Source organism: Haemaphysalis longicornis, unplaced genomic scaffold (genome assembly GCF_048455015.1).
Source record: "Haemaphysalis longicornis isolate Haplotype H1 unplaced genomic scaffold, Haemaphysalis longicornis Haplotype H1 scaffold_3, whole genome shotgun sequence".
NCBI classification, from domain to species: Eukaryota; Metazoa; Arthropoda; class Arachnida; order Ixodida; family Ixodidae; genus Haemaphysalis; species Haemaphysalis longicornis.
The window spans coordinates 34,812,176-34,832,310 of NW_027526335.1; the positions used below are offsets into that span (position 1 = coordinate 34,812,176).

General features: G+C 53.3%; 1 protein-coding gene across 1 annotated transcript; it reads left to right on the forward strand.

Annotated features, from left to right (window-relative positions):
• The first annotated feature begins 19,512 nt into the window (after positions 1-19,512).
• LOC144175188 (uncharacterized) lies at positions 19,513-20,121 on the forward strand. Its single transcript, XM_077704292.1, has 2 exons — positions 19,513-19,834; positions 19,922-20,121. Exons 1-2 carry the CDS (start codon positions 19,513-19,515, stop codon positions 20,119-20,121), a joined length of 522 nt encoding a protein of 173 aa, XP_077560418.1.
• The last annotated feature ends 14 nt before the right edge of the window (positions 20,122-20,135 follow it).

Genomic DNA, 20,135 nt, shown 5'->3' on the forward strand with positions numbered 1-20,135 from the left:
ACAAATACTTGGGGATCTGACTTAATGAAGGAAAAGGCTACCTGAATGCCCATGAAGAACACCTCAAACTGAAAGGGAGACGAAATGCAGCAGTAATGAAACATAAAGCACTTTGGGGTTACAATAAGTACGAGGTATACAGTGCGAGGCATCTGGAAAGGGGTAATGGTGCCGGCGCTCACGTTCTCTAATGCCGTATTATGCTTAAAGTCCGATATCCTGTCGGGACTCGAGGTTAACCAAAAGGCAGTCGGCAGAGATTAGCACTGGGAGCTCACAGTAAGACTACAAATGAGGCGGTACAAGGCGATATGGGTTGGGCTTCATTTGCGAGGGAAGCGCAAAGTAAGATACGTTTTGAGGAGCGGCTTAGACATTTAGATGGGAAGAACTGGGCAGCCAGAGTGCACAGGTACGTGTACCTTAAAAGTGTGGACACCCAATGGCGGAAGAGGACCGCGGCAAATAAACAAGGGGGGGGGGGGGGCAGTTAAAAAGCAAGTGAAGGAAACAGAGACGCTCATGTGGAAAGAGAGGATGGAAAATAAGGCATCGCTGGGAATCTACAAAGCAGGGAATAAAGAGATCCGGAAAGAGAACTTTTATGACAACAATAAAGGTAGTGCGTTGCTCTTTGAGACGCGGGCTGGCTGCTTGAGAACTCGAACTTACATGAGCAAATATTCGTCCCAGGATGAGACATGTGTTGTATGGGGCAGGGATAAAGAAACAATCGACCACATAGTAATAGGATGCCAAAAGATTCAGCCGGATAGAATTGGGGGGAAAGTCCTACTTCTTGAGGCACTGGGCTTCGCAATAGATGGAAGCACTTGTGGAAGCATTAACTGGTCAGCAGTAGGTATTACTAAGCAGCGGCTACAGTATTGGTGGAAAAAAAGCAGGGACGTCGATAAAATAACATCCCAGCCAGGGGTAGCGGCAGGGCAGAATTGAAATCCGAGTTGAGGGACTAAATTTAAATTCAAACTACTAAGATAGGCTAGATGGCGCACGCCGTCACCCCGATTCAAAGGGGAGGCCTTTAATCATCATCATCATCATCACCAAAGAAGCCTCCTTTTCGATCCCTGGGCAAGTGCTGGTGTTTTTAGCCATTCCTAGAATAGTATTTGCCCTGCGGCCCGCAGCACAAGGGCATGGTGATGGAAACGATCGCATGAAACTGGCGGGGAACGAGCATCCAGCGAGCAACATGCACACCAAGCGCCGAGGCCCGGCCGGAGGAGTCAAAATGGCGGCCACGCTGCCGCCAAGGTACACCTTAGCTATAGTGCCTAGAATATTCTAGGCACTATACCTTAGCCAAGGTGCTCACTGCGGAGCGCCCGAACGAGGCGCGCTGAGGCTGGCGGCGTCGAGAGAGAGAGAGAGAGAGAGAGAGAGAGAGAGAGAGAGAAGTGATTTGGTGGAAGAAAGGAAAGGAAAGTGCACTGGGGATATTATTGAGCTCAGTAGGGAGCTCACCTGCATACAACCCAGTGCGGTGGGGAGGGGAAGAGGGGATAAAAGACTTGGGAGGAGGTTAGGGGTGGAATAGAAAAGGCGTGAAAGAGAAAGACAGGCAGAAAAGAGAGAGAGAGAGAGAGAGAGAGAGAGAGAGAGAAGAAAAAGAAAAGAGGCGGCGTCGACATTTGATAGACATTGGATAGTTTTCGCCCGCTCCGCTTGGTTGGCTTGGTGTCGCTACGGTTCAAACCACGGTAGGGGAGCGAATTTGTTTTGAAGCGTTATTTTAATTGCCTGCGTCCTGGGTCTGACCGACCTCATGCTGTGTTTCTTTTCGCGAGCTTAATTCTTTCTTTTTTAAGGTTCAACCTTACTTTGCACCGAACCATCCTATGATTAAAATGAATCTTGCCTAGCACCTTTACATCCTGCAAAATACGTGCGTTGTCAATTAAAATGACGTCAGCTTCCTTTTTTGTTGTACGGTTGGGACTTTTCCATGTCCATTTCCTATTCCTTCGTTTGTAGAAGAATGTGTTCATTAACCTCAAGTTATTTCTCTCCGAAAGTACAACCAGCGTATCTCCTTGACTGTTGCATATAGTGCCTATTTCAAAGCTTCCCACTGACCTTTCTCCTACTATTTTTTCGCCTACTTTTGCGTTAAAGCCTCCCATCACAATCGTGAAATTGTGTTGTTCCCTTATTCATCGCTGACTCGGCGTCTTCGTTGAAACTATCTACGGGTCGGTGCGTAGGCTTGTGCTATCATTCACGTGTATCGCTTGTTTAGCTTGATCACAACAATTCCGACCCTTTCGATAATACCGAAGAATTCCTCCACGTTCCTTGCTATCTCCATGTGGATCGAGGATTACACGCCGCGCTCGTTCTTTTCCTGCACGTCCTCCGAAGCACAGTACATGCCCACTACCCAACTCCACGAAGCCTTCTCCTGTTCTTGTAACCTCACTTAGCTGTATGATATCCCACTTCATGTCCGAAAGATTGCTAATAGCATAGCTAGGCTTCCCTCGCTAGAGTTCGCGCTTTGAACGTTGCCAAGTTCAAGCTCCCGAGGCGGCCTGCCCGGACCCAGAAATTCTTAGCACCCTAGCTCTGCTGTATCGCTGACCTAACCGCCACCGTGGTCAGGTGCTCTACAGCTGCTGGGGACTGAGAGCCGAGAGTTGGTCAATCCATAAGGAACTCTTTGAGTCATCATGGGAGGTGAGGGCCAACTACTACACCAAAGTGACCAGATCTTTCGCGGCTGTTTGTGTCCTAAAAAGCCTTCTTAGAATGGTTGCACCTATCTAGTTTAGCCTCTCAGGTATACGGGATGATGGTTACTTCCGGACCCACACACAACGATAGATGCTGCATCTCGGTGAATAGCAAGTACGTCCACAAGCATTTTAATCACTCACGCAGAAGACCAACTTTCTGGCTTTCGAAGCGAAAAAGCCGCATCCTCTGCTGAGTCTGCACCCTCCCGCCATGAGGGTGATGACGATTGTTAATGGTATCCCTTTTGTAATGGGGTGGAGACACGCCATCTTACTAAGGAATCTAATATATCTATGTTGCTCTCTTCGTTTAATTCTAGCGCTGCTCTTAGGTCAGGTTCAACATATTTTTCTGTTACAGGTCGCGCAGCTGTCCCACCCTCCATTCTCTTCCACCAACATTGTAATCTTCCTTTGGCCGCCTCGACAGCTTTGAAGTTTCCTCCATCGGTTCTACCCTTAAATCATGGGCCTTCGGATAACTTTGGATGGATACACTCACATTCCAACACTATGTGCCGCATAGTTTGTGTTTCTTTTCCGCAGACCATGAGATCGCCGCCAGGGGGCCGACACAGGCGCCCGCGCCCCGTTTCAACTCATGCTTTTCACCTTCTATACATGATCACTCCACGTGCACGCGTTAGCCACCACCATCGATCGATCCCTAGGCATCTCAGGAACCGACGGACACCGAGCTTGACCCGCTCCGATCATCAGCAGCGATACAAACCAACCGCAAAGTCTGTTAGCGTCGCCACCGCTGCTGGGCGTGCCTTCAGGCCTAGCACGAGCGGCCGCTTTCCAGCCGTGCCGCTGCAAGAACACCTGCTCGCACCCGCAGCCACAACACCGAAACACGTGCTACACGTGCCACCCGCCGCCTCCGCCGAGATCGAAACGGGGTCCGACTCCCATACGCCTATGCCTGCCGACGCCGGTATCGAGCTCCCTCCACTAGAGTGAACGTTCTAGTTCACTCTACCTCCACCAATCACCGACCCGCCGCCCGCCACCTCAACCGAAGAAGACACCGCTCAACAAATGGACTATGACCGCCTCAGCGGCAGAACATGCCCCGCCCAAACACCTGGATGGAGGTCATTACGCACGCCGCAAGAAGCCGTCGACATCTACGCCTACGCCACCCCCTGCCACCGAGGCACGCCTCCAAAAGCGGTGCGTACAATTCCACCACCACGCTTCCCACCGACCCACTACTCACTGTCATTCGCCCACATGATGGCCTCTGGGTCGGCGACTGGTCTACCAGCGACGTAGCACGAGGCCTCGCTACCGCAAGTTCCATACCCGACTCGACCTTCCGCACCCGTGTCACCATCCAAGCGCGACCCAACACCAACCTCATCGTGGCTGGTACCTCCGACCCCCACCTGGCCGACCGGCGCTCCAAAATAACTCAACCCCCGCCAGACCACCTACGCCGGCAACGCCTATGAAGCCCCCGCCAGGCACTGCACGCGGCGTGATTCATGGAATCCCTGAAGGCCTCACTCAAGAGAAACTTCTCGAATACTCAGCTACCAACCGCCCCTACCTCATCCATGACCGAATTATGGGCAAAACCAGATCAGCACTCCTTACAAATTTCGCCGGAACCCGCATTCCTTACTATAGCAAGGTCGACGGACCCCATCCAATGGCCCACCGCGATTGCCCCAACAGCTACCGACCCATTCCTCTACCATCCAAGAAGCGCCAGCTTGACTTGTCCAAGACCTCCAGCCGGTCAAGCACCGATGCTCGCATATCTCCCGCCACTCTCGCCACCGCAGTAATCGCCCACCCAGCACCCTACTTGGCCTCCCGCAGCACAGGTGAGCTGGTCAGATAAATTACTCGCGCCTCCCACTGCTCCTACACCACCACCCCCTAGCCCGTGTCCCCCCTTCCCCTCCCCCGACCCAATCACCGCCGCCCTTGAAAAATTCCAACACTTCCAGCAACAACTTGACGAACTTAAAAAACAAGTTGACGCCCTCATGTGACTCCCCCCACCCCAGCCCACCCCTTCCTCCTTCTCCAAGGACCGCATCATCGAACGTATCACTGAGATCGTCAGTGCACGCATGGCCGCCCAAATTGAAGATGCCGTAGCCAAAGTTTTAGACGCCCAAGCCCAAACCCATGCTCCCCGCGTCAAAAGCTTCCAGCTTCTTGCAAAACGCCAAGCCAAATTCTAACTCGCCCTCCAACGCACCCCGGACAGCTTCTCCCTGTCCTCTTATAGAACCACCAAGAAAACCATGCTCCACCCGTATCATGCCTAACACCCCCATTTGCAACATAACTGTCTATCAGTGGTACTGCCGCTCGTCCAACAGCAAGCGTCAACGGATCTCCCTCTTCACCCAAAACGACCCCCCCCCCACCCCGATGTCATCGCCCTGCAGGAAACCAGCACCTCCACTCCCCGCCTGTCACAATACAACGCCTCCACGCAAGATCCACAGTCCCGCACGGCCATCCTTGTTCATAACTCCCACCCGGCACAACCGCAAAGCCTCAGCCAAACCATCCCCACACCTTCATCAAAATCATCTCGACTCGCCCCACACGTCCGAGCGTATACATCCTCAACATCTACAGCCCCCCGAACGACCACCTCAAGACCATAGAACCCCTCTATCAAGAAGCGGTACAAATAGCTGGATCCCACCCCCTTCACGTTATTGGTGATTTAAACTCCTCTCACTTGACTTGGGGCTGCCACTGCGCCTCGAAAAAGGGTACCGCCCTGCTCCGGGCCATCCAAGATCATCACGTTGCCCCCCAAAACGACCTAAACGCCCCGACCAGAACCGGCAATAGCGGTAGCCGAGACACTATACCCGATCTTACTTTTACCAGACACTGCCCCACAGCCCAGTGGCCCCGTTTTGACAAAAACCTCGGCAGCGATCACTACCTTATCACTCTCCGCATACCCTTCGTTCGCAAACCCCTCCGCAGAGGCACCGCATGCCTCACAAACTGGCCCAACTTTCGCAAGGATCCTCCACCCTTACAACCTATTGGCCAAAACCTGGACGACTGGGCACAGGCCCTAGAACGCCGGCGGCCGATCCACACCTTCTCCACATGTGGGATGCCCGTCGGAGCCTTTATAAAAGGTGGAAGCGCCAGAGCCACAATCACCCTCTCAGAAAACGCATAGCCCACCTGAACCAACAGATCAAAACGTACTCCAGCCAGCTTCACGACAAAAACTGGCGGGACTTCTGTACCCGCCTGCGGTACCCTCCACATTTGCAAGACCTGGCACCTCATCCGCTCCCTCCTGGAAAACCACTCCACTCAATGTCAATCAACGCACCACATTTATCAACTCATCCGCAACCATTCGCAACCCCCTCGCGAGCTTCTCTGCATCATCAGACAGCACCTCTTTGGTGCTCCGGTCACCCATCACACCACTCCGGGCAGAGATCACATTACCTATCGAACTGTCCGCAACCTCCCGGGCGATACCCTGGAAGATCTCCTCACTCTACAACCACTGGGAAGCCGGCACGTACCCCTCGCAGTGGCGCCAATCAGATATCACCGTTATCCCCAAGCCCATCTGCGCCACCACCCTCTGACCCATCGCCCTCACCTCCTGCCTCGGCAAAATCTACGAACACCTAGTTCACCAGCGCCTCGCCACCCACCTCGAGGATTGTCATCTGTACCCCTTACTATGTTCGGCTTCCGCCAACACCTCTCCAGCCAAGAAGTCCTTTTCCAAATCAAAGAACAGCTCCTCGACCACCGCAGCCGTGACACCCCCAAAACATTCCTCACCCTCGATGCCAAAGGGGCCTTCGACAACGTTACGCTCCAAGCTATCCTCGATAACCTCAACCACACCGGTTGCGGCCACCGCACCTACCAATTCGTCTCCGCGTTCCTGCGGAACCGTACTGCCACACTCCGGCTCGGCCCTCTCCAATCCCCTACCTTCCATACCCCTGTCAAAGGCACATCGCAAGGCTCCGTAATCTCCCCCTTACTCTTTAACGTCGCCCTCCTCCAGCTCCCCAACCTCCTGAATGCCATCCCCGGTATCAACCATGCGCTTTATGCCGATGACCTCACTATATGGACTACCAGCGGCTCCAGCGGCGCGCAACAAAATGCCCTCCAGCAAGCCATCGACACCACCGTCGCCTACCTCCACCCCAGAGGACTAACGGTCGAACCAAACAAGTCAGCCCTTCTCGTCCTCCAAGCGCGCACCCGCGGCCGCCCCCCACAACCCACCCCGGACCGACAAATGACCATCCACGGCACTCCCGTACCCCAATTATCACCAACCTTCGGGTACTCGGCGTTCCTTTTAACTACGACGGCTCTGGCACCATTCTTCTCCCACAGCTTCACAAGACGATCACGCAACTTACGCACCTCATTCGGGGCATCCGCGGCTCCACCTACAGCCTCAAAGAATCAAACACCTGCAAACTCGTCCAAGCCCTCATCAGCTGCCCTTTTGTCATCCTCAAGATGCAGGAAGCTAACAAGCTGGACGCTCTGATCCGCAAGACCTACAAAGCAGCATTGGGCCTCCCTTCCTACACCTCCAACACACGCCTCCTTCAGCTTGGCCTCCACAACACCCTCACATAAATCTTGGAAGCCCAACGCACTTCACACCTGCACCGACTCTCCCTCACATTGGCCGGTCGACGGGTACTTCAGCTCATCGGACGCATGGCCCCTGCCACCCCACACGCGCCCCAACATATTCCCCTCTCCATTCGTCAACGCATCCACGTCCCTCCCACACCCAAGCGTATGCACCCTTAACCGAGGCCGCCGCAACGCCCGCGTCCGATTCCTCGACAAACGCTACGGCACGGATCCCAACACCCGCTATTCCGACATCGCCCAGTCCTCCACCCGCCACAGCAACCCCATCGCAGTCCTCACCAACGAGGGCCGCCTCCCAACCGTGGCCTCCTACCGCCACATCCCCACGCTCACCGCCGAGTCCCTCGCCCACGCTGCACTAGCCCACTGCCACCAACCATACTAACCATCACCACCGACTCGCAGCAAGCCTTCCGCCTCTATAAAAAAACCCACCTTCAACGCCTCCTTGAGGACATTGACCTCCCTGTCGTCTGTACTCCCGGCCACTCCGGCCTGGCAGGAATGAGGCAGCCCACGTACGCCGCAGCCAGCGCACTCATTACTTGGGCACTTCACTTGCCGCGCCTCGACCAAGCAACTCCCCCACCTCCTGACCCCACGTACAACTCCATCCCCTCCCATTACACCAACTCCCGATGGCGATATCCGCCCCCTCACCCTTCCCTCACCGCCCAACAAGCCTATATACATCCTCCGCCGACTACAGACCGAAACCTACTACAACCACATCACCCTATCCCACATTTCCCCTTCCCTCTTTCCACCCGACTGTCCACATTGCCACATCCCCCTCAACACCTACCACCTCGTCTTGTCCTGCCCCCAACACTCACATCCCCACCCCTCCTCTTCCCCTGAGCAGTGGGAGTCCGAGCTGACCAGCTCCGCATCGGAGCGCCAGGTCCTTCTAGTGCGGCGCGCCGTGGAGGCAGCCCGGACAAGAGGCCTCCTGGACTTGGGAGGCTAACCACGCCCTTCTACCCCTTTCCTCTAAGCTCAATAAACGTTTTACCACCACCACCACCACCGCAGACCACGCATACCCCATAATTTTACTCAGTCTGCGAGCCCCGCTAACTACCGATACCAGAGTCCCCATGAAATTCACGTTCTTCTCATTCGCCCTTTCCCGCGATACGTGCACCCGGTACACAATTTAAAAGCGCAGTGAACGAGCCCGAACTCTAACCGAGAAATACCCAATCAACCTAAGCATGGTATACAGGTGGACGCGGCCGACTATAAGCACCACGCCGCGTATGCTGTGACCCGAACCTGCGCACGCGCAATCCGGCAACGGCAGAAGAGGCGGCTATTGCGCTGGCGCTAGCTCACCGGCCGACCCCCACAATCGGATAATTTCAGATCCGAAAACGGCCACCAAAAGCGTCTCCATAGGAACTAATTCCACTCAGGCACTCGAAATTTTCGCCCAGAACCTTCCTGCCACCGAAAGTAGAATCGATATGGACTCCTGCCCATACAGGGTTTGGGGATAACGAGGCGGTCAACAAAAGCAGCTCGAGAGCTCAATTACCCGAGCAGATCAGCCCGCGACAGCTTATTAAGCTATCAAAAAATCACCGCACACTACCACCTCTCCCGCAGAATGTAGCCACACGTACACATCTGGTTCGTACTAACGCCGAAGAACGTCTGTGACGCCTACTATACTGACAAACACACTGTCATGTCGCTCCGCACTGCACCATATCCACCCGACTTTATATCCGTCACCATGATTGTCCTGCGTGGTCCGAATAATGCAGTCGCCCATATCATATGGGCATGCCCTGAATACCCCTTTCCCTTGATCCCCTCAGTCGAGCTTTGGGAGAAGGCGCTGAACAGCTCGGACGAGCAGACCCAGAAGCCTCGTACGAACGAGCTGCCAATGTGTACACTTATGTATTTACACTACGTATTTGCAGCTCTCAAGGCTCATGATCGCATAAACGAGGTCGGGCAAGCCCGCGTCGGGCGGGGCTCGCCGCTCTCCTCTTCCTTTCCTCTTCTCCCCTCTTTTTTGCCACAAACAGGACGTCACAATTTGAGAGTGAGGATGGCTCATTAATTAACCCACCCTAGGCCACTGATTAGCCACAGTGACAAATTTAGTTGAGTGCAAAATAGTCACGTGACCCACCTCTCACGAGAAACCCGGAGGTATTCCGCAAAACACAGATATCACACAAATGAAAACCAACCAACTAAAAGCAGACTTAGCGGCGGCCATCGGTTGTCGGGTAGCTCGTCTTAAAGTAGTGTCCATACCATGCTCACTTATAATTGTGCCCCGCGCCGCCAGATTCCTTTGCTTTGTAAACACATCGAGCGCATAGCAATGCCTGATCGCCTGCCCATTGACGCATCCCAGCCACCGAGTCGCCAGGGCCAGACGTGAAGCGAATGCAAATTTTGCCCAGTATACTTTGAGCTGTGTACCCGTGGTAGACAGAACGTCTGGTGACCCGCCGCGGTGGCTCAGTGGCTAAGGCGTTGCGCTGCTGAGCACAAGGTCGCGGGTTCGATTCCCGGCCGCGGCGGCCGCTTTTCTGATGGAGGCGAAAAGCAAAAACGCCCGTGTGTACGAGATTTCGGCGCACGTTAAAGATCCCCAGGTGGTCAAAATTAATCCGGAGCCCTCCACTACGGCGCGCCTCATCGCCTTCGTTGCGTCGGCGCGTTAAACCCTTCAATCAATCAAATCAGAACGTCTGGTGCCTTCTTCCCACCTTTATTAACGTCTTGAACGTCTTAACTTTAACGTCTGGTGCCTTCTTCCCACCATCTTCCCAAATATTATCAACGCGCCTATTCCGAGAATCGTTCCACATCCAATCAACCCCGCACGCTTTTAATCGAACACGTGGGCCCATGCCTACAACATACGCATGCGCTTTGCAGTTCCACGTATAAATACGGCCGATCCGCTTTTCGTTTCATATGTGAACAACGGACCTGTACGGGCCCCGAAACGTCATGTTTTTATATTTTCTTTTACCTTTTTGACAAGTATTTTAGCCCTGACTGAGTAAACTTTGTTGAAGGTGGAGGAAAGGGGAGAAAAAATTCTGCAGAAATTCAGAAAATTATCTACTAATGCGTAGCATTCTTATGCCGCCTGTCTTGAGTGTGAGTTTTTTCCAGCCAATTTTTTTTTTGTTTTTTTTTCTAAATCCTGTCCGACCAATTATCTACAATTACGCTCTTATAACGATTGCAGGTGAAAATTTTGCGAACTCTTCATTATTGTGGAAATGCAGAGCGTTGCACGGTTCGCCATTTTCCGTATTTATTCTAATTTTTTCTTAATTTTTTAGTTTTTAAATTTTGTTCGACCGATTATCTCCATTTACGCTACTATAACAATTACAGGTGAAACTTTCGCGAAATCTGCATTATTGTGGGAATGACATATGCATTATACGTTTGCCATCTTCCGTAATTTTTTTTAAATATTTTTCTCATTTTTAGTTTTTCAATATTTCGTTCGACCAATCATGTCCATTTACGCTATTACAATGATTACAGGTGGAACTTTCGCGAAATCTGCATTATTTTGGAAACGCAGGGCGTTGCACGTTTCGCTATTTTCCGTAATTTTTTTATATTTTTATTTTTTCGAAATTTCGTTCGACCAATTATGTCAATTTACGCTATTATAACGATTACAGGTGGAACTTTCGCGAACTACATTATTTTGGAAATGCAGGGCGGCGTTGCACGATTCGCCATTTCCCGTACTTTTAATATTTTTTTTAGTTTTTCAAAATTTTGTGCGTCCAGTTACTCCATTTACGCCATTATAGCGATTACAGGTGGAACTTCCGCGATATCCGCATTTTTGTGGAAATTCAGTGCGGTACACGGTTTTGGCTGTGGGGGCACCCGGCAAAGAATGCTACGCATTAAGAATGGCATAATCACAGGCGGAACCCTTCGTCCAGGGTAAGGTGGCTTTCACACCTTCTCATTGTAGTCACCTTATCCGGGGCTCCAGTGGCAATTCTGCTCCTCTCTTCGCCCGCGGCTGATTGGGTCCTTTTGGATCTAAGTAGGGGCTGACGAAGGCGGCCTTCCACGATTCTCGTGAAGTCAGTGGCGGGTCCTTTTGGTGTTTGGCCCAGACAACGATGAGCGAGAAGTGTGGGCCGGCCTTTCAATCGGCGCCACCGGCCGCCGTCGGTGGGCTTCATTGCATGCGGTGCCACCGCGTTCGTTGCACTAGCCAGTACACGCGATTGTGCGAGTCTTGGGTCACGCACGAAACAAAATCCCATAGAAAGAGAGAAAGCATGGGCCAATATTTCACTGCAAGTATGTCCTACCCTGTGGGTGAGTATGCAACTCTTTGGATAGTTTTGGACCGCGCACGATGCAAAAAAAATATATATATCATGGCGGCACAAGTCTGCTTACGGCGGAAACCTGCTACAGTCAAATCTGGATTTAACGAAACTCTATGTAACGAATTTCTGGATTTAAAGAAGTTTTCCAATTCCCCGTTGCCACCTTCGTTGAGGCCCATGTGTTTGCCACCTCTATTTAACGAACGAATTGCGACGGTCAACCTCGATGTAACGAATTTGCTACGCTGATGAGTCAAGGTTTCTTGGCCGTTTTCTGAAAAATCTGCTGGCAAAATGCACGAATTTAACGAATTTTGCCCGCACCGCAGTCTCTGGTGCGTTTCCACGCGTGAGTGAGGTTTCGGTAAGGTGCTAGACCTGCCTGTTGTCGTGTGGTCTCGTGTGTCCCATGATATCTCTGGTAAGGGCTCGTGGATAATTTCTGCTGCCTGAATAAGAAAAGATTTGTCTTTTCAAGACAAGCTGTCAATTTTTAATGCCGTCTCCGCCCGCGAGAAAGAAGAACGTCACTGTGCGGTGCAGTGTCCAAGCTAGCATCCCTTCAACAATTTGGACTGAAGAAAATTCCATGAAGTTCACAAAAAGGCGCCCTTTCAGCATAAGTTTGGTTCTTATGGTGACTGTGAGAGGGAAAGAGGTTCCCAGCCTGCACCACATATTAATCGCAGGGGGAGAAAAAAATTCCCTCGCACTTCCCCGAGGGGGAGAGTGTGTAAGTGCGAATGCACGGTTGTTGATTGCGCGATTACGGTGGTGCATTAGCCCTTCTCACGCCCGATTCCTGGTCAATCCCTCACGTGGGTATGTGCCATGAGGAGGCGCCCAACACCCGCAGTCACTGAGCGGAGAGAGGAGGAGGAGAGTAGCGCGCGCCCATCTCCCCCCGTTGCTAGGGAAGACGAGGAGGAAGACGAGGAGCGCGCGCACCCGCAGCTGTTGCTATGCGGACTACGGCGGCGGACGATTCAGGCTCGCTTAAGAAGTGCATTCGCACTTAAAACTCCCACCTCCCCTCGCGGGAACCCCTGTGTAGATGCGACGCATAGAGGGTTCACGTTGCAGCGTTGGACAGCGGAGGAACGACGCTGGAACGATGGAGCGGAGCGGCGCAGGCACGGCGTTTTATAGCGCGCATAACGGTGAGGGGACGCGCCGGCGCCAGTGCGTCTGCCGCGGCTATGACGCAACACAATCCACTTTAATCCAATCCAAATCCAAGCCAAGCCAAGCCAAGCCAATCCATTCGAATCCAAGCCAATGCCCCTCGTGAAAGAGTGTTCGCTATCGAAGAAGAGAGGGGGGGAGCGGCGGCGAGCGCAGCTCACGCGGCGAGGAGAATGGGGAAGGGGCGGACGCCGACAACGACGCCGACGCCGGATGCAGGGACAAGGCGAGTGAATGAGATGCAGTCGCATCTAATAGGGAAGGGGAGGGGTAGAAATATGGGTTGAGGTAGTGGTACAAAGGTGGTTGGGGCAGGAAAAGGAAGGGGTAATGGGGAAGACAAGATAGATCAGCACCGCCCGGGAACGGGAAAACTATCAACGAGCTTTTTTTTTTTTTTGAACATGCAAGGAAAATTTCCTTGTTTGAAACGAAACATCAGAAAGCTCTACAAGTGTTAAAAGAAAAATAACAAACACTAAACCATCGAAAAGTATCAAAAAGCAAAAGTGATACTTAGTTACGTTTGTGAATTCGGTGGCCGTGTAGTAGCAGCAAGCGCAAATCGCGCCGTTTTTCAGTGTGAAATATATCCTTGAACAAGGGTGAGTTCAGCATCACTGATGCGTAGCATATTGGTTGCGTTTCTGCTTCATGCCCGCGAAATTTTACTCGAAACCTGCATGTAACGAAAAGCTGGATGTAATGAAAAAATGCGATTTTTTGTCAACTTTGTTATATCCAGGTTTAACTGTACATCACATTTGCGCCTTTTTGCTTTCGTTTGACCTTTCGCGCGAATTTCTTTGACAGGTTTTTTTTCTGCTACACCATGTATGGCGACCTTGCCAGACCTGCTGTTCCCGACGGGCCCCAACGCCATCCGGCGGGAAGCCTTCCGACTCGCCCTGGCCTTCCTCGAGGAGACCGACCTCATCAAACAGATGTAGCACCGCACTGCTTCTCTATTTGTCTTTCCTCCTTTGTTCTCACCTATACCTTTTGAGTATGCTGGTGAACTCCCAGATGAGTTAAAGGAGTACTGACACGAAATTTCTCGCTTTCAGTTTTTATGCTGTAAAGAATACCTATTGGCCCAGTAATTACGCATATCGAACCGAAAGCCGTCAGCCGCCAACACAGAATTAATTATAGCACGTTTATTGCAACCAATGTCAAATTTGGTCGCCGCGCGGGAAAATGACCGTTCGAAGGCCATCCTGCAAGCGTGCCAGCCTTACGTCACGGTCTCACCCGTGAGGTCAGGGACGTTCGCCGCGTCGTCTGCTATGATTGCACATGGTCCGCACACGCCCGTGCAGTCGACATGTCGTCTGAATCGTCAGACTCGGATGAGTCGCTGCCACCCGACAGACAGAACAACTTTATTTGGCCAGGCGATTAGGCCGGCGATGTCTTCGCCGTCGTCCGTTTTTTAATATCACTGCGGCTCGAACCGGCGCAGACCGTGATAGCAACAGCTTGTCGCCACTCTTCTAATCAATCTGATCGCGAAAAAGAAGTTCCACATGCGAGAAAGTAGATGTTAGTGGAAAGTGGAAATTAATTAATTTCCACTTTCAATTCAAATCACTCACTCACACTTTTTCGCATTCGTTTCTTCATCATATGGCCCGAATACCGTCGGCAAGCAGACTGGCACCCGCCCCAGCTTTCCTCGATTCAGGGTTCTGCGCGGCTCGTGCGCACCTGTCTTATTCACGTGCCATCACGTTCGGGAGTCACGCTGCATGTTCAACTTTTGCGGTTTAAAATCACAGTATTGTGAATTTCGTGAAGAGGGCACATTGCCGGCCAATCGGGAGGCGGCGATTGCTACGAAGATACACTCCGCTGGTAACGTGCGGAGATCGCAGAGTTGGTAGAATACTGGACTGTCAGTGTGCAGACCCGGGCGCAAGTCCCATCGGAACACATGCATGTTTTAACAGCGGATCTGCTGTTATTGAGCGTAAGTTCGGTGTTGCAGTAAACTGCCCGAGAGGAACGCCGAGCGCTCGTAAGCGCGTGCCTCATGGCGGCCGCTGAGCGTCCCCGGCACGCGAAGTCGCTTTAGCAGGTGTGGTACAGGGTACATCGGTTTGGGAGCAGTCCTGGGAGCAGGCAAAATTGCCTTTTGCAGTAGGCTTGAAGCAGCCAGAAAGGCCTTTTGGGACAGGTTTGGAGCAGCCAGAGGGCTAGCACAGGCTGCTGTGGCCGCCCCCTGCCCAGAATATAAAAGTTTAATCTGTTTACTATATTGGGCATCCTCCCTGCGGCACCCCCCCCCCACGCCCCTTGTCTACTACTTAAATTTAACCCATTTATATACTATATCAGGCATTCTACCTCGCACTATAGAACCTACTACAAACCAGGAACGCAGTTCTACTATATCTCAAAATTTGCAATAGGTGAAGTTATCTACCTTCGGACCCAGTCACCATTCAAAAGGAGGAGGAGGAGGTAGCCTTTATTGTGGCAGGAAGACTCTACGTCAAGTGGGGGAAGGGGAAATAGAAGGGGGGGGGTTGTAACTTGGGACATCTTAAATGCGTACAGTTCGACCCAAAACAGGTGGGCTCCTTAAGAATGCTGAAGAGGCTGCGTGGGGTGAGGAGAGCAGGCTCACGACTCTAGACGACTGCTCGCGCTAGACCGCTCTTTAGGGAAAAGTGTGCAATTAAAGCCAGCATGGAGGGTTCCAGTGTACGAGGGTCGATGTAAAGAGAGGCTGTATTTGGAGGAGGCTTGAAGGTTGTGTAGCGCACGAACTTCGGGCAGTGCCAAATTAGGTGCTGGAGATTGGCGGGAGTGGGGGAGGCGCAGAAGGGACATCGAGGCGGTAGAGACGGGGTGTACCATTTCCGGAAGGCCTCAGGGTAAACCTCACGCACACAGTGGAAGGGGACCAGAAAACATCACTTTGTGTCTGGTAGGCGGCGAGCTCACGGTGGCATTCTGTAAAACAAGTCGTTTGCCTGCATTTTTCTCTATCGAACGGCGATTTCGGCGCTTGCGAAGCAAAACAGCAAAAACGAACGTGTGCCACAGACTAGGTTCGAAAGCATGTTCGAAAGCGTAATTAAAGCTGGACCTTCCTCCACATAGGCGAAGCTAACCCCAAAGTTCACAGGCAAAAATAAGCAACAACCTCACTTCAAAGGCGAAATGAATTAACAAGTAAGGAAAAAGCGTCCGAAGCCCTGCTACGCTCGTCAAAAAGGGTCGACGAAATTTGTCCACCTCCAATAAACTGCAACCTTTCATTGGAATATTATAGTTTTTTTCTCTGTTTGCGATGTGACACAAAAACATTCCCCTTGGTTATATTCCATTGATTGTGGCGCCACGGCTCACACTGGCAAACAGAACCGTGCAAATGGTTTTCAACGTTTGATTTCTAGTGTGTGAGTGTTTTAATGCTGGCGATCGTGCGTGTGTAAACGTCGTCTGTGCGGAGAGGTGGAGCTCAGAAAAGTAGTTCATGCCAATGCTTTTTGCACGTAGGGCTTCGTCACCTGGCGCGGCCCCAACGCGCGCGGGCAAAACGTTGTGTGTGGTTGTGTGTGGTTGAGGCTGCCGAATGCCGGAGTGTTTCGTCGTGTCGTGGGCAGTATTCGTTAAGAACAGTGCCATTTCTGCTTAAGGTGACGCGACACCCTGGGACCAGGACCTCGGAGCAGGTTCGTCTTGATGAGTTACCCTTCGCGGGCGACTTTTCCCGAGGTTGTGCGCATCGTGGAAGCGGCAGTTGCGGCTGCGTCGAGCCAAGATGGTTCCTGTGACGGAGAGCCTGACGACAAAGAGAACGATGCCCGAGCTGCGAGTAATCGACCTGCGCAGTGAGCTTGAGGAGAGGACTGGACAAAACTGGAGTGAAGGCGGCTGTCATCGAGTGGTTGGCGCAAGCCCTTCGAGACGCAGGCGAGGATATAGACACGTTTGAGTTCGAGGTGCAGGTGGAACTTATGCCGCTACAGCCCGCAACGCCGACATCGGGAAAGCCGCTCACTAAGCGCGTTAAACAGTTGACCCAGGACAACGAGGAGACTCAGAGTAATGGAGACGCGCACGAGGCCGGTAAGAGCGGAGAAGCGGATGAGAGGAATCCGCATGTGAGGTGCGACTCCTGCGGCCGGTGGGTGTTCCTAGATGAAACCCCATTTGAGGACTTGACATCGGCGGCAAATGGTGATCCGTTCGTCTGTGCAATCTGCCTTCGACTGGCTGCTCTGGATGCCCGGGTAGACGCAGGAAGAGGAGATTTCGCTCGGCACGAGGCTGGGGGCGTGGAGGAATGGCAGCTGGTTATCGCCAACCTGACCAAGCACTTGGACATAGAAACAGCAACGTGGGAGAAAGAGAGGAAGACCCTGGAGCCCGAGATACAGGCAGAGAGACGGGAGCGACAGGCCTTGCAGGCAGAGGTGGCACGTCTCAGGTGCGTAGTCGAAGGCCAGACGACGGATCGTGACCGAGCGCCTGGAATTGTAAAGCACGGGGGAGTGGAGGCTGCCAACACCACGGACGCTGGTGGGGCTGCTGGTGACCCCGCTTCCCCTGGCAGTGGGGCTCTTCATCTCTCAATGTCGGGGGACGGGGACGGCAGGAGCACTCAACTGCTGGCAGTTTCTGGTGACAGGCAGGAGGTGGGAGGCGGACACGCAGAGCATCGGCCGATGCAGTTCCGGGATGAAGCCGAGTGGAGGAGTCGAGCAAGAAGCGGAAGGCGCGGAGACCGAAACAACCTCTGAGACTGAGGAGGCACCCGAGCGAAAGCCCCAAGAGCAGTCTGAGCCGACGCGCAAGAACTCCCCACAGCGGGTGAAACGGGGAAGGTGGGTGTTTGTGTTTGGAGATGAGAGTGCCCGACGTCTAAAACACCATGCGCTCCGGACCACCCAGTGGAATGACCACGTCCAGTTCAGGATCCAGCAGGATGCCACGATCCACGAGGTGGCGAATCTGGTAGATGGGGCTACAGACCTCTAGAGTGTTTCGGAAGCCATGGTAGTCATCCAGGCCGGTCTGAGGGACATCGGGCGCACCGACATGGAACTCAACACATTGGTGCAGGCTTTCCACTCCAGTTGATGAAATGGATGAGGCGAGGACCGCAGTACCACTCAAGGCTCTGCCTGAACAGTCAGGCCCGGATGAGAGCATTTCCAGTCGTTGCGAGCAATGGAACAGTTTGATAAGGGCGGCATGCAAAGAACTGGGAGGAAAGTGGAGTTCATTACCACAGGCCGAGTGACAGAATCGGGGACGCAGGACACAGGATACAGTACAAGCAAGGCAGAGGTCCTAAGACAGCGGCTCGGCCATTGAATCTGTGTTTTTTTAGGGCTGCGCCCCTCCAGACGTTTCCGGCACGGTTAGAGGCCGGCCAGGCACCTAGAAGTATCGATCGTAGAGGCACTGAAGCAAGCTTTCCTGCAAATGGAGGGCAGACCACGGCAGTGGGGCTCCCCGAGGAAGTAGCCCAGCTGGAGGATTTGGTGACCGACCCTGTAGAAAGAATGCTGCGACAAGATTTGGTCAGCCGACGGCGCAAACGCAGAGGTCTACGGGGACGGGGAAGGCAATCTGGCCAGCGACCACAACCGTTTTCGTCTCTTCTTTGGCCAGCATCAGCAGAGTGTCCCACAGCCTGCTCAAAGTGGACCGCGACGACCGAGTGAACGTGACCTTGAAAGGATGGCACCTGTTCTGGAAGACAAGGTAGATGAAATGGCAACATGTGAACAGATGATAGCTGCGCTCCATGGACCACTAGCACAGTGCTCTACACAGAAGAAAGGCCGGCATCGGCTGAAGGCGTGGTGGACGGCCCAAGTGGCAGTGGCCATTAAGCGCCGGCGTGAAGCCAGCCGCCTACACCGGCGGCTGAGCAAGCACACGGACCATGAAGCCAGAGCGGATGCGTGGGCAGAATTTCTAGCGCGTAAGCGAGAGGCAGCAGCTCTGGTGCAATCTCGAATAAAGGATCTGAACCAGCGTTTTCTGGCCGATCTACACCGCGCGGGGAGGCAGGCGCCTCAACGTTTCTGGCGCCACATTCAACCGGGGAGTAGAACAGCTCCACAGGGCCGACTCCGCGCATCAGGGGACGAACAGACACTGGAGGGAGCGGCTTGCGTGCCTCTGCTCGAAGAATGGCTGCGCGCGCTCCAACGGTATACGAGGACACAGGGATCTCCCCGAGTGAACCCGGCGAACAGGTGGCGCAGCCGACTGGGAGAACTACCACCGTCCACGACGACAGCATTCTGCCAGCCGACCTACGACAGGTACCGACGGACCGCGAACTCAAGCAAGCTACCCGAAGAATGGACGTGAGAACGGCCTTGGGGGTGGATGGCATCCCCGTGAGTCTCATCAAGGCGTTGGGCCCGAAAGCCAGGGTGCGAATGGGGGACTTGCTGTCACGGGTACTAGTGGAAGCAGAGATTCCTCGGGACTGGAAGCGCAGTAGGGTTCGCCCCTTGTATAAAGGCACCGGGGATAGGATGGACCTCAAAAACTGCAGACCTATAGCCATCACTCCGGTGATGTACCGAATGGCCATGCAGGTTGTGAAGAGCCGGCTGCAGCGCTGGGCCGAACGCAAAGGTGTCTTGGGGGAGCTGCAGGCAGGCTTCCAGGCCGGCAGACGCATTGAGGACAACTTGTTTGTCCTTACGCAGTGCATAGAAATCGCCCTGCAGACCAGGAGCCCGCTCTATGTGGCGTTCCTGGGTATCTCCAAGGCCTACGATCGGCTGAATCAGGAGATGCTGTGGGAGCTGCTCTGGGAACATGGCCTGGAAGAGTCAGATCTCTACCTGCTCCAGGCACTGTACGAGGACATCACAGCACAAGTTGAATGGTGTGGCAAGACTACAGCGCCAGTTGACATACAACGCGGTCTGCGGCAAGGATGTCCTCTCTCCCCACTCCTTTTCATGTTGTATGTGGCAGAGGTGACGCACCAGTTGGAGTTTTCGGGGAGTGGTTACCAGCTGGAACACCGGGTAGAGGGGCAACAGGTGGTCCATCGAATCCCAGCCCTGTTGTACGCGGATGACTTCGCCGTCATGGCAGGATCGCCGGAAGAGCTGCAACACCTGCTGGACATCTGTGGCTCAGAGATAGCGAAGCTGCAACTGCGGTTTAGCTAAGCTAAGTGCATGGT